The sequence below is a fragment of the Calliopsis andreniformis genome, chromosome 4 (genome assembly GCF_051401765.1).
Source record: "Calliopsis andreniformis isolate RMS-2024a chromosome 4, iyCalAndr_principal, whole genome shotgun sequence".
Lineage (NCBI taxonomy): Eukaryota > Metazoa > Arthropoda > Insecta > Hymenoptera > Andrenidae > Calliopsis > Calliopsis andreniformis.
The window spans coordinates 9,413,096-9,427,326 of NC_135065.1; the positions used below are offsets into that span (position 1 = coordinate 9,413,096).

A 14,231-nucleotide genomic window follows, 5' to 3' on the forward strand; every position below is an offset into this window, starting at 1 on the left:
AGAAAATGACTCAGTGTTACTTATCATTTCACATATTCTGAAAAAAGTATATCCAAGTCACACAACTAACATTTTCTGGGGTCGACGAGCTAGATGACGGACGATCAAAATTATCCAATAGTCATTGACGCTGGCTTCTAGTCCGAGGATTCAGCAGACCAAGGTATTCATTAAAACGAGATTCGCGGACGGTGTAATATGCAACCCGATTACCTCGATTTTTAGGAGAACTTATTAGAGCAAAAGTACATGGTTCTACCCCTGCGATGGGGGGTGAAGTGCACAAACGATGTTCAATAGACAACAGCATTCCAGAAAAGGGGGACGTTACGAGCCCAATGTGATGATCGCGCTACAAATATAATAAACCTTGTCCTTTTTGTACGAGTAATTTATTGAAGTACGATTAACGATGCCATTTCGCTCGATCGAGTTTTTTTTTTTTAGGAATGCAATTCGCTATAATCCAACAACGAAAATCGATGAAAATGATAGAAATTTGTACAATATTGATCACGCGAAAATTTCTCGTCGATGTGCAGCGTGATGATGTTGGTCATTTTTATTATCTATTTTTACTGTTACTTTTGCATCTTAAATTGTATAATTGTTGTGATAGATAGGTTTTGGGGGGAAACGGGGGTGAGGACAGTGTAGGGGGTCCCCCGAAAATGATAATTATTTTAATGGAGGCCAATGTTATAATTGTACATAATATACAAATCAAATAATGAGTACGAGTATTACGTGTCGATTGTACGTTTTCGAAAAGAAGAACTTTTTTTTTTGTATTACCAAATTACACATGGTTGATAGCTAATTTGCTATTGATACGCAACACCGACTGACGATTAATGTACCTAGGACATACGGCGAATCAAATAAATGATATTTAATAGAAACCCAAATATCAACCCATCGCCTTCCACGATCTGAACTCCGATTAGATATTGTTCTTTTCTGTCCGATGTGTCTTTTTTTTCCTCTTTTGGTTAAACGTTAATTTCGATGTGAAATTTAATTACTGGTAAATTTAACATCAAATATTCGATCATGCCTCGGTTACATGATGGTGAATTTGTCAAGGATTAAGTACGTCTCAAATAAATCGTATTTCTATCGTATCGCTAAGAAAAATCGAGCTGTTCAATACTCATTAAGAATCGTCTCTTTGGAAAAGTTGATAATTGTATAGTTGACATGTCTATGCAAACATGTTGCCGAGACCAACGCAAAGTGGGACACGTGATCGATCAGATCAAAATGCTTGCTAACAATTTGGACGAATTGCGCTTAGAAATTAATACACTGAAGACCAATGCTACGAAAAGTGAGAATCCTTCTAAACAATTGTATGAAGAAACTAAGAGCAATAAAACTAATATTTTGAATACTTTGAAGAAGTATGTTAGAAAAATAAAGAGCATAGACTTCTTGAAAGATGGAAGGCCATCAGGAACCGATCAAAAGGTACATCTACCATTTCTGATACAGTGACACCTAAATTATTTTTCTAGCCTTGGAAACTTTTTAAAAGTTTTCGGTTCATATTAATGGCCACTCGAAACTCGTGATGATAATTTCCTTTATATTTTTAAACCAGGTTTATTATCATTGTACAGACCCTTCAGCATCCTCGTTCTTTCGATACATTTTTCGCCTTAGAAAATCAAATAACGTGTTTCAACTTCCACCTGAGATCAAGTGTGTAAAAGATGAATGTGACCAGACTGAAAACTTGCAGCAGCAGATCCTCGCCCTGTCTATAGTAGAAAATCCAGTGACATCAAAATACATGGGAAATATCCTGAAAAATCAATCGGAAAAATTAGCTCCTGAGCGTGGAAGTAAAGAATATGATAAAATAATATTCCCGAAGAAAAAAGGATCTTCTTTACGAGATCCCTCGAACATTAGTTGTGAGCTGAGTTTCCGTGTGGAGGACCCTCATGATTTGAAAGGCTTCTCAAAGGATATAAAATTGTGTCTATTAAATGATAAGAAAAGCGCATCCACGCAAACCAAAATAACGAAGACAAGACGAAAACGCAGGAGCCATGATTTTCAATCGAAACACCCCCAAATGTATTTTTCTAGGATAAAGGATGCTGTGATTACGAGGAAAGTGATAAGGAACCCAAATGACAATGAGTTCAGAATATGCAAAAGATTTGAACGCGTGAAAGAGTATCCATATTTGCAGAGAAAGGTTTATAAGGAATATCCAAGTAATAATAAGGGAAGAAATGGTATCGTTGATCGTGAAATACCTGAACAGTATTTCTACAATGATGATATTCGAACATTGAAACGTATTTCGTCTATGACTGATAGCGACATGTGTCAGAATTTTTCTTCTGAAGAAAAAGTAAGAACATCTTCTTCTACGTCCATCTCTGTGAATCTGGAACTTAATGTCTCTAGTAGCTTCAATCATACCGAAGATTTTCAGCGACGGAGAAAACCGAGGACTTATACGATAGATAAGATGTCCCAGAAACGTAATCAAAATGACTGGCGTGATCAAGTGGAGAGAAGCATAGTTTATGTAGGTTCAACTTCCCACGTAGATCTCTCTTCACACAGTTTCTCAAATTAAGATGTTTAAAAACACAGGATCATAGGATATTTATGTTTAAGAAAAATTCTGTTATAGCATACGAAGTGATTTTAATTTTGAATAAAGCTGTTTTTTATTAATTTTTTTAAAATAAAGGAATTATCATTCGCGTGTTCTTTTATTTTAGATAGTGCTATTCATCAATGAGTTGAGTATTATATTTATAGCGAGTAAATTATATTTTTATGCGACAACAATTATCAGTATTTACGCGAAAATATCTCCATTATCGCATTTATTTCCATTTTTATAAGGCGTGTTTAATGTATTTAATTTTCTTGCGTTTGCATCTTTACATCATGGACCAACATGTCTTATTAATTAAAGCAGCGATAACACTGACAGAACGTGAACTAGTAAAATAAATAACTTTAGAAGTTGTATAACGTCTGCACTTACCGTGTCATCAGTGACAATTTTTTATTGATAAATAATTTTTTCATACAGTTATCCAACTATTCAGCTACTAAACAAAGTACTATTCACATACAGCTAAACAAGTATTGTTTATATTAACTATAATGAAAATTGCGTTTTAATTATATTTAATAATATTAATTTATTTTTTCACTCTTTTTCAGTACTACAGAACTTTAAAACATTAAAGTATTTCTTTATTATTGTATACTTCTTTATAGCATTTAATATCTTTTAAACAGTCTTTTACAATTACAAGATTGTCTTTAATCACAGGAGAGGTATACAATATCAAATGTTTCAATTGTTCAATCATGAGACAATTTGTACATCGAATTACTCTCCTTATTTTCATTGATGGTTCATGGACTTCTCGGTGACCGCAGCCGCAGTCATCGCGCTCGCAGCGGGTACATGGCTTTGAAAAAGTGCCCCCGAGACCGCTGCGAACCTCTCAAACACCCCTTCATCACCATCGGTGTTCTTCTTGAAATTATGTACTGAATAGCGATTGTATAATCCCCAGATGCTGTTCATTAATTTACTGTTGTATTTCAACGGCGTAGGTTCTCGACCTAAAAGTAGAAAATTAGTCACATTTGAGTCACAAACGTCTTATCGGAATAAATATAGTCATAATAAATAGTAAAACGAAGTTGACTAAAATATTAGGATAATCTCAATAAATACCTTCCATGGGAAGTCTCGCGTTGAACACGTTTTCGGCGCCTATGTTCTCTTTTTCTTCTATCATTGTTAAAGCAGCGAGTTCGCGATTACGGCGAACTTTGCACGCAGCAAATGCACCCTGCGGAATAGTAGCCATTCTTTTGCAATCTACAATCAAAAGAAACATTAGATATGACCTCAGTCCAGTATTATAGTTAATTTTAAAGTATGGGTAATTACTCTCTATACAAAATTTTTCCATCACACTAATTGCTTGTATATTAAGATACAAGCAAAATCTATGTTCTTTTTACAAAAAAATTATGATCCAATATTGCTGATAAGCACACGCAATAGCATATTAATTTTATTCTTTCGTATCAACATTTTCTTCAGCATTCTCTTGTACGAATGAATGAAGAATTTTGTTAAATATTCAATTATGCGTTATATTTTTTCGGAAAATAATTTTTTATAAGTATTTGTGAAGGTATAAAGCAAAAGTATACATAATAGTTAATCAAGTTTGGTGTCTAGAATTTTGAAATATCGAAAAATCCAAACAAAACTGACCAGCGCAATTTTCGAAGAGCAGCTCGGCGATTTTCCTCTTGCTGTAAAGAATTGTCCTTTCTGCTCCTTCTTGATCGATCTTCTTAACTTTAGGAACTCCTACGAGCCTCGGATATTTATGATTTTGACGTTTGATTGCACCAAGCCTCGTGCAACCCCACTCAAGACGCCTCAAAACGGTCATCAACAGATAAAATATTTATCGAAGGAGATCCCCAACTTAAAAACAATCACACGGCTATCAACACTATCTATCGCGAGGAAACGTGCTCCATGTACGAGGTAATGTTTTAAACCAATCCTATATGACGACATTGGTTTCAATATATAAACTCGCTGCGCGAAGTGGGAGAAAAGATTAGCGGAAGACAAAACGAGCAAAGAAAAGAAAAGAACATCTTCGTAAATGGCACAGCTAAAGTGGTATAAGCCAGACTTGGGCATTATCGAAATGAACCATTTGAAAAGTGATCGTTAGAATAATATATTATTCTATTTAGCTAGATGTTATTTGAAATAATCCCGTATTAGTTATTATTTGATAAACAATTTATTCAAATGTTTCTTAAATACTCTCTAATTATATTATCTTGATGATGTCAACTGCATTAGAAATACAAATTTTTGTATTTGAAATTTTGTATACTGACTCTTATTCGTTAGAGGGAAGTATTGCTCTTGCCATTATGTGTTTACAGTAATTATATCCCAGTCTGTAATGGCTTTTGTACGAGATATCAACGTCCTTCAAGATCTCTGCTGACGCCGACGACCAACCACGACTCTCTTATCTTGCTAGACCTCCCCGATCCAAAACCATCGTTTAGCACTTTCTGCGCTGCGTGATACGATAAGTATAACTGGGACGAATATACAAGTCTTCGTAATACTAATTTCTTCTGCGTTGCTTAATTCGAAGTACGAATTGTATAATAATAAGTAATCGAGTGGTGAGAGAATTATGCAAACAATATGAAAAGACCTCTGAGCATAATGATGTGATTTATTTATATTTTATCAGATAGTAATGGAAATAATTTTCGACAATTTCCAATTAATGATTATTAATTGCAATGTATTATATTACGTGAGTTTGTTGATAAAATGTTGTTAAATTTCTAAATAGATTGATTTTATAAAATGATATCATATATAATGTATAAATAATATTTTACATATAAAACATATATACAGTTCGTACACTTTACATGCTACAATCACGAATTTTGTACGTTTTGGAGTGCGATCTTCTAATTCATTTAGAAGCTGAAATAAAAGCATGTAATTATATAATCATATCTGCATATTGAAAATGAAAATTTGATAGAAAAAGTTAGTTACGTTTCTCGCGATTTTTTAAAGATGCCTGTTCCTCCTTGGACTCACTTTTCCTCCCTTTCGTGCTAAGTCGTTTTGTACTTCGTCTAACATGGGGTGTCACAGGAAGTACAGGTTTATTTTCTGAGCAGATATTACATTCTTTCTCTGCAATAAAATTATTTTTAATTAAACTTTATTTTGACAAATATTATCTGCAGAATATAAAATCTTGTTGACTTAATTAAGAATATCTTTACCAGAAAATTTAACTGTTCTTGAGCTCTGTCTTCTTTTAATATTACTTTCATTTAAGCTACTATTTGTAGCATTCTCTACATTTATGTTGGAACTAATCTTTTTATCAGTTTTAAGAGAGCTTACTCTCAATGGAGTTTTATTTTGTTCAGACTCTGATTCCTGCACACTTATGGAAACCTTTCTTAAAGATTTTCTCTTAGGTGTAGGTGTAGTCACTGTAGCAATACTTCTATTTCTTAGAACTTTTATATTCTCAATATTTTTACTTGTGTCTTCACTTGAACTTTCATTAGGTTCTTCGTTATCTTTCTCTGTAGTATTCTGTCTTCTCAAAGCTGGTCTTGGTGTTGCAGATTGTATATTTATACATGATACTTTGAGTATACCTTTGCTTTTAGAATGTTTTAATTCAGAATCTTGATGAGTGTCATGTACATCTTCAGATTCCACAAAACTAGTATTTCCAATACTTCTGTTTCTTAGAACTCTTATATTCTCAGTATTTTGACTTGTGTCTTCACTTGAATTTTCATTAGGTTCTTCGTCATCTTTCTCTGTAGCATTCTGTCTTCTCAAAGCTGGCCTTGGTGTTGCAGATTGTACATTTATACGTGGTACTTTGAGTATACCTTTGCTTTTAGAATGTTTTAATTCAGAATCTTGATCAGTGTCATGTACATCTTCAGATTCCACAAAACTAGTATCTTCAAAATTAAGTTTTTTTTGTACATTAAATGATACATCCTCACTAGGTTGATCAAAGTCTAAATTGTCTATTTTTTCAAGCGCAGCAGCTAAATCGCGTTTTAATTGTGTTTCTTCATCTACTGGTATGTCATTTAAAGATACATTATCATCAAAGTTAACTTTATAAGACGATTTTGTTTGAGAATCTATCACACTTGGAATCTTTGATTGCTTCAATATACTTTTTCCTGGTCTTTGATCAGAATTAGCATAAGATATTGAACTATCTAATTGAATATCTGGTGTTTTACACATCTGACTTATTTTTATAATAGTAAGGGGACTTTTGATTCTTGTTTCGGATAATTGTACTTTACATAATAGACTTGATCGCGTCTTTTCATGCTTAAGAGGTATAGATTTCCTATCAGAAAGAGAGACTAGCAAAGATTTTCTATTTTTGTATGGTGTACTAGAATTATTTTTACTAATTTCAAATTTATTATCTTGTGTTATGTTTCCTATCATTTGAATTTCCTCAGTGTCATTACCATTTTTCAGTTTTTCTGCCATTTTCTTTTTTTTCTCCATCAAAAACGTTCTAAGTGAACTTGATCTTTTTGGAATAATTTTATTTTTTACTGTAGTTTTCTTTTTATTAACAGGTTTACTAGGTAATTTTTCTTCTTCTTCTTCCCAGCCTTGTGCATACAGCTTCTCTAATTTTTCAAATCTTGAATTACAGTTTTGTATTTCCATGTACATCATGTCCCAAAATCCTTGTAAATCTTTACAAGTAACTAACATTTCTCCTTTGCCTGTTTCACAATCGGAAACAAGACTACGAAATCTTTCAAACTTTTTCCTTATCAACAAATTTGTCTGTCCAATAGCTTGATTGATTTGGTACTGTGCATCTTCTGTCATTTCAGCTTCATCTTTCACCTTTTCCCACTTTTTACAGAGTTCATTCAATTTATCTGTTTCCTTGTTTAACAGGAACTGGAAATATTGAGCAGTGCGTACTTCCTCTTCAACAGAAATATTCAAATTTTTCATGACAGTATCCTTTGTAGGAATGTCATTAGCTGGTGAATGACCAAGGCTAAAGCCATGTCTTAATTGCTGCTCTTTCCTTGCATTACTTTTTCCACGGCTAGAAACAATATATGGAGAAAAAAAGGCTGGTTCACTGCTAGATGAATCAGAGTGCTCCACAGAATCTCTTTTGTCTTTTGGAGAAGATGATATTATTGTAATAGTATCATTAAGTGTTTTACTATTTAATTCTTCCACCTTACTTTTATTATTATTACTGCTTTCATCATTACTATCGCTATTAGATAAATGTAATTTTTCATCTTCATCACATGACAATTTTAATGATATGTCTTCAATGGAACTTTCTTTAGAATCACTATCTTTTTTTTCATACTTTATAGATGCATTAGATTTTTCATTATTAGTATTTTGTACAATACTACTTTTTCTAATTGATCTTCTTACCATTGGGGAGAAAGACATAAAATTACTCATTCTACTAGGTGACATACTATATGCTGGCACTCTACCAAATAACATTTGTGGCAACCCTGTGGGAGCTTTAAATTTATAATCATTTGGAATAATTGACTGCTCCTTTATTTTTTGCTCTTTTAGCTCCTTCTTTGCAACAATATCTGGAGTTTTGGGTAAATTCTGTGTTGTAACTTTTGCTACAGCCTTACTTATTAATCTCTTCTCTGTGGCTTTTGTAATCCCTTTAGGAAAAACTTTTGACACGTCTACCTTAGAACTACCTTTAGTATGTTTATGTACAAACTCATCTTTATTAAGCGGAGAGTAGATTCTGTGGTGAACTGCCCCAACCACAAATGCTGGTTTCTTTTTTCTGCGTTCCAACTCTTTATGTTTATTCCGCTCTGCCTTCCATTTAAGAAGTCTTGTCATACGGTCAGTCTTTACAATTGTAGCAGGCTCCTTTTCTGAAATTAACACATCTAACGCTATAAATACCAGTGGTGTAATTAAAATACACACAGTAAAGTGTTATACAAACCCTCATTTTCCGTATCCAAAGAATTCAAAATATTTCTATTTTCATTGAAGCCTATAGCTCTCTGTATTTTACGTTCTCTTCTACACATCTCACCACGAGCATTTCGACCTTCTTTCACATCACCAAAACCAAATGGTTTTTCTTTATATTGCTGTCGAAACGTTGCCATTTTAAAAAATTACACAAATTTCCCAACGCTTTCCAACGACTCAACCGTGTTCTTTAACGGACATCCAATTTGAAAATAATACAGATGATGCCACATAGAGAGCGCTTAAAATAACAGTGCTACCAATGATAAAAGAAAAATACACTATTGCAATACAATTCATAAATCCTTTTATATTAAAGCATATGTTGTTTGTATTTTATATAAAAAATAGTTCTCAAAATTCTGTTCTTGGCTCATCATCTAATTGCATATAAAATATACTATACAAAGTATTTATTTGAAAACTTTTAAGAAACGTTTTAATTTATGGAATGGTCCTGTGGCGCCACCTAATGGTGGTCTTTGTATACTAAAACTTAAATTTCTAAATTTAATTCTAAAGCGTCTTCACTAGATGGCGCTTCATTTTTTATTGTTCAATATTATTACAAAATGAATTATGAAAACCCTATGAGATCTTCGCATCCTCAAATTATTAATAAATTTTTAAATGAATAAATTGTACATAATGTTATACTACGTGGGTCACTTATCATAATATGATAACTGTATCCAATACCATTCTACCTCGTCGGCGCTTTCACTTCAAATAAACCTTTTGAATTACCTTGAACTTTCTTAAAAAGAGATCTTTGGCAAAGGTAACTTTACTCCTACGCTGGCATACTGAAGAATGTGAAAGTTTAATGATAGTAGTCAGTACACTAATTCACAGTATCTTACGATAATTGGTAGCTTATAACTTATCATTTTGGAATAAAAATGAAATTTATTAAGTTTTTTCTCTTACTTCTGGTGAGTCTTTTTTGTAACTTTTATTGTAACATTATTGTGAACTTTTTGACTTAAAAGTGAATTAATTTTTTCTTCTAACGCAAATGATAAATCTTATTTATAGAATTGAATCAAACTTAATAGGCTCATTCATTTATAATCTTCTTCATACTTGAGTTATTATAATATGTGTTTTAATAATGTTTGATAGCACATGATTTTTAGACTTTATTTACTAGAAAGCTACTTACCAATAATGCATAGTGAAATTACTATATAAAACTAGAAATTTGCAATCATATTTTTGAACTAAACAACTTGTTGCGTAATTTAGTTTTGATAAAGAAGCGGTTGTGGCGTGACTCGCATGTCACTCATCAGTTTCATGATTTTTTCTACTAAGTGAACTTGGTGAAACAAGGTATTATATTAGTGCATTTCATCTGGTAAGGTTACATCTAAATTGTTAAATTGGTGCTTGTAATTTTATATGTCATCTCGTAATTTAATTAATATTTTAATCTGTCATCTTATGTTCATAACACACCATATATCTATGAGCTATAGATTATATTTTACTAAACTATGTAATTACAATTTTGTATGTCAAGCTCCACAATTCGAAAGTTGAACTCCTAACATAATAAAAAAAATTAATAAAATATTATTTGTTATTTATGATGTATTATGCATGAATATGTTCTTAGATGTTGACTAAGATTTGTGTTCCTGGTATAAGTTCGAAAAGGTCGTTTTCATTATCCACGTTAAGAAATATTCAAAACTATTCTGCTGTGATGTCTAAATTTGATCTACCAGATCGTTTGAAAGGCAATGAAAAATCAGTCTGGTAAATAAAATGCTTCTCATTAAATGAAAAATAGAAGTATATTTAGTTTATAATATTTAAATACAATTAAATAACTTCATTGTAGGGTGGAATATATTCAACTTGCTCTAAAATATAAACCATTGAATTTGGGTCAGGGATTTCCAGATTTCCATGCCCCTGAAAATGTAACAAAAGCTTTAGCGTGTACAACTACCAGTGATAATCCTCTTTTAAATCAATATACTAGGGGATTTGTAAGTGTATAGTTATGAGATTCATAATACATGCAATGTATTTATGTTTTTATAGCAATATTTAACATATATTATGCTCTTTTAGGGTCACCCACGCTTAGTAAATGCTATTGCAAAATTGTATTCAAAACTTTTAAATCGTAATATAGATCCAAATAATGAAGTCCTTGTTACCTGTGGTGCATATCAGGCATTGCATGCTACAATACAAGGTCATACTGAGATTGGTGATGAGTGGATAATTATTGAACCTTTTTTTGATTGCTATGTACCTATGGTCAGAACTGCAGGTGGAATTCCAAGGTTTATTGCATTGAAACCAGTATGCTTAAGATTATATTAATATATTTTAATTGAAGTAGTTATATATCTTATGCACTCGTGTTTATTTCTTTAAGAAAAACACAAATGGACCCTTGACCTCTGCAGACTGGGTGTTTGATAAACAAGAACTAGAATCTCTCTTCAATGAGAAAACCAAAGGAATAATTATTAATACTCCACATAATCCTATAGGAAAAGTCTTTACTTTAGATGAATTACAATTTATAGCAGACTTAGCTAAAAAATGGAATACGCTTGTTGTATCAGATGAAGTTTATGAATGGATTGTTTATGAGCCATATAAGCACATTAGAATAGGTAAAGATTATTAATTATAATAAAAATCATTATAATTGAATAATGAATATTTTTCAGCAACCTTACCTGGAATGTATGAACGAACAATTACCATTGGATCTGCTGGTAAAACATTCAGTGTTACTGGATGGAAAATTGGATGGGCCTATGGACCAGCAAACTTGCTGTACAATTTACAAGTCATTCATCAAAACACAGTGTATACTTCTAACACACCAGTTCAGGTACGTTCAATAAATTCTTTTATTTTAAGTAAAATTGCCAACAATAATATTTCTTAATCCGTGCAGGAAGCAGTAGCAATTGGATTTGAGCAAGAGTTAGAAAGATTTGGTCAACCAGATTGCTACTTTGTAAGTTTAGCCAAAGAATTACTGCCAAAACGAGATTTCATGGCTAAGTTTCTTAGCGATGTAGGAATGACTCCAACAATCCCAGAGGGAGGATACTTTATGGTAGCTAATTGGACAGCTTTAAAAGACAAAGTTAAATTAGATGAAGAAACAGACGAATATAAAGATTATCGTTTCACTAAATGGATGACGAAAAATGTTGGAATTCAAGGAATTCCACCATCTGCGTTTTATAGTGACGAACATAAGCATCTAGGAGAAGATAACGTGCGATACTGCTTCATAAAGGTAAGAACTAGATTAAACGAAATATAATCATTATTAATCTTTCCCTAAACTATCGATCTTTTATTCCTACAGAAAGATGAAAATTTAAAGAAAGCAGCTGAAATTTTAAAGAAATGGAAATGCTAAGAATAATTCTAGGCTCTTAGGGTTCTTGTACTTTATTTTCTAATATTTTTAGACTGAAAAAAGAGCCATTAACCACAGTATGTACACTTCTAAACCACAGTATTTATTGCCTGTACAAAATCACAATTTCTATTATACAATTGAATTTTCATACAGAATTAGGTTACTGTTTGTACATTTTATACAGAGAAGTCACCACGGAGCCACCTTTTAGCATCCTTAGTATCCGCACCGAAAGTCTTACCGAACCTGCATAAAATAAATAAATATTCTATTGAAATAATTCACTCTTTAAACACAGATACAATAAAACAGAAATTCTGAGTTACCTGAATGTTTCCCCAGGAACGTGACCAAGGTAATTTGGAATCATTCCAACGTGCTTATGATATAGCGTAGTGGGTTGAATTAAAAGCGGTGGATCAGGTCGCGAAATGGTTACTGGCGCCCACTCCGTGCTTTGTCGCTTTCGATAGTTGGATGTGAAGTCACAAAGTGCGCTGTTGGTAGCAGGAACATTCGATGCTCCAAAGTGTGAATATCCATACGGTATATGACCCGCATATCCTTAAACCCGCAGTATTTTCAGTATTGCGTATTAGAAAAGAACTAAACCGATGATAACACTCCGATTTCACTCACTTCTTGCTTTCTCTCGAATGAAAGAATATCGCATGCGTTTTTCGCTGTCTGTAAGATCCATCTGTACAATTGCTTTTTATGGTCAGATTTTATATAAATTATCTCTCATATTAATCATGTATCACTTCATTATTCAAATCAAAATTGTGAGTAATCGTTAAAGGTTAAATGCTTGATGAAACAATTGAATCTTACAGACAGTAATCCTTATGATACGTGAAATTATTCAAAAATAAATTCGAGATAATAGAACAAAAGAAGCTCACTGCTGATAAAATATTTTTGAGGATTCGCATTATCCATGAAATAGGGAGATGGTGAGTGATCTCTAGGTACTTCATATTTTTCATCCACGAATAAGTTCCTCATTACGCCTACGCAATCAGGTCGAACAGCGAGCATAGGCAACTTAAATTGACTTTTAATAAGCTGTAGTAAAAAGTTACGAGAATGCATTAATTATTACTTCAAAGGTTCTTATATCAGGATATCAAAATTTCTTACTAATCGTTCTTTCAAGTTTCGCGGTTCACCCTGCCCACTTTGCATAGCGATTGTCTGTTTAAGTTCATTAAGAGCAGCTTTATTTTTTAATTGTTGCCGTTCAAATTCAGCAAGACCTTCTGTTGCGAGTACTGTGTACCTTTGCCCATTTCTAGCATGCAGTTTCGGTGTAAAGCCTACAAAAAATTTATACGATCCCTAGCATTACCCATTTACATACTTGCATTAGTTTTTTTAAGTACCTTCATAACCTGGCATTATAGGATGAATAAATATAGGATCAGTTCTTTTATAACGAGCATTCACGATGTCTATGTCATTTTTAGGTGGCCTTTGAACCTAGTATTTTATAACAATAGTAATTTTTAAATAACAGTTCGAGACAGTAAATGAAATGTTAGAATATTCATAATAGTACTTCATAATCATCGGTGACTCGATTCGACAAGACCAGCGTTTCCGCATGGTTTACTGTAGGATCAAGAAGTAATTTGTGAGTAAGACTTCCATACGTTTCACCACATCTGAAGTTATATTGTGGACAATATCCCGCGTATCTAAACCAATGAATTTGTATTATCTCTTAGAACGCACATGTAGAAAAGATAAGAGTGTACAAAAGAGAATATTTTCACGTGAGATAATCTAAGATGTACGAGGAAAGTGATTTTCATATTTTTATATATTTTTTTGTAACATGTAAATATTTCTATATAACGTCTAGATTTTTCACTATTTACCCTGGTATAAAATGAGGTTCCGGTGAAGTCAACAAATTCGTTCCCGCAGTCATTGTGTAAGTATATTTTTGAAAGCCTTGATTTAACGAAATAAATTATCCAGAGTAACTACAATTTAATATTCCGCACGGGGATATTGTTCTTTTTTAAATATTAATTTATTAACATGCTGCCAAATCGTTGTCTGCTACATTTGTGCAGATATAACCCCTGAAATATGCTGTGAATTTATTTCCATTATACTTCTGACTTGAGATTTGTCAAAACAAATGACAATGTGCGCTACTGAATAAAATAAATG

The 14,231-nt window shown here is 32.5% G+C and overlaps 5 protein-coding genes across 7 annotated transcripts; 2 read left to right on the forward strand and 3 right to left on the reverse strand.

The window, feature by feature from the left end:
• Positions 1–1,134: 1,134 nt before the first annotated feature.
• On the forward strand, positions 1,135–2,715 carry LOC143178524 (uncharacterized). The gene is made up of 2 exons (XM_076377248.1): positions 1,135–1,494; positions 1,538–2,715. Exons 1-2 carry the CDS (start codon positions 1,201–1,203, stop codon positions 2,597–2,599), a joined length of 1,356 nt encoding a protein of 451 aa, XP_076233363.1. The 5' UTR covers positions 1,135–1,200; the 3' UTR covers positions 2,600–2,715.
• A 476-nt stretch (positions 2,716–3,191) lies between these two features.
• LOC143177998 (uncharacterized) lies at positions 3,192–4,586 on the reverse strand. Its single transcript, XM_076376380.1, has 3 exons — positions 4,280–4,586; positions 3,728–3,874; positions 3,192–3,612 (listed from the first exon to the last, which is right to left on the reverse strand). Exons 1-3 carry the CDS (start codon positions 4,461–4,463, stop codon positions 3,389–3,391), a joined length of 555 nt encoding a protein of 184 aa, XP_076232495.1. The 5' UTR covers positions 4,464–4,586; the 3' UTR covers positions 3,192–3,388.
• Positions 4,587–5,564: 978 nt separating this feature from the next.
• LOC143178525 (uncharacterized) lies at positions 5,565–8,868 on the reverse strand. The gene is made up of 6 exons (XM_076377249.1): positions 8,800–8,868; positions 8,604–8,754; positions 7,018–8,550; positions 5,857–6,984; positions 5,621–5,764; positions 5,565–5,578 (listed from the first exon to the last, which is right to left on the reverse strand). Exons 1-6 carry the CDS (start codon positions 8,866–8,868, stop codon positions 5,565–5,567), a joined length of 3,039 nt encoding a protein of 1,012 aa, XP_076233364.1.
• Positions 8,869–9,896: 1,028 nt separating this feature from the next.
• Positions 9,897–14,044, forward strand: Kyat (Kynurenine aminotransferase). 3 transcript variants are annotated; one of them, XR_013001695.1, is made up of 9 exons: positions 9,897–9,970; positions 10,257–10,399; positions 10,485–10,635; positions 10,721–10,957; positions 11,034–11,277; positions 11,335–11,501; positions 11,568–11,918; positions 11,991–12,121; positions 12,201–14,044. XR_013001695.1 is itself a non-coding variant. In XM_076376377.1 (8 exons), the coding sequence occupies exons 2-8, from the start codon at positions 10,257–10,259 to the stop codon at positions 12,042–12,044; spliced, it is 1,347 nt and encodes a 448-aa protein (XP_076232492.1). In that variant the 5' UTR covers positions 9,897–9,970; the 3' UTR covers positions 12,045–14,044. The 3 variants fall into 3 exon arrangements, 2 of the variants coding, with proteins under 2 accessions (XP_076232492.1, XP_076232493.1); XM_076376377.1 differs by having other exon boundaries at positions 11,991–14,044; XM_076376378.1 differs by having other exon boundaries at positions 9,901–9,995; positions 11,991–14,044.
• On the reverse strand, positions 12,224–13,983 carry LOC143177999 (CIMIP2 protein CG18335). The gene is made up of 7 exons (XM_076376381.1): positions 13,931–13,983; positions 13,609–13,747; positions 13,433–13,529; positions 13,191–13,366; positions 12,953–13,115; positions 12,374–12,611; positions 12,224–12,293 (listed from the first exon to the last, which is right to left on the reverse strand). The coding sequence occupies exons 1-7, from the start codon at positions 13,981–13,983 to the stop codon at positions 12,224–12,226; spliced, it is 936 nt and encodes a 311-aa protein (XP_076232496.1).
• Positions 14,045–14,231: the final 187 nt, after the last annotated feature.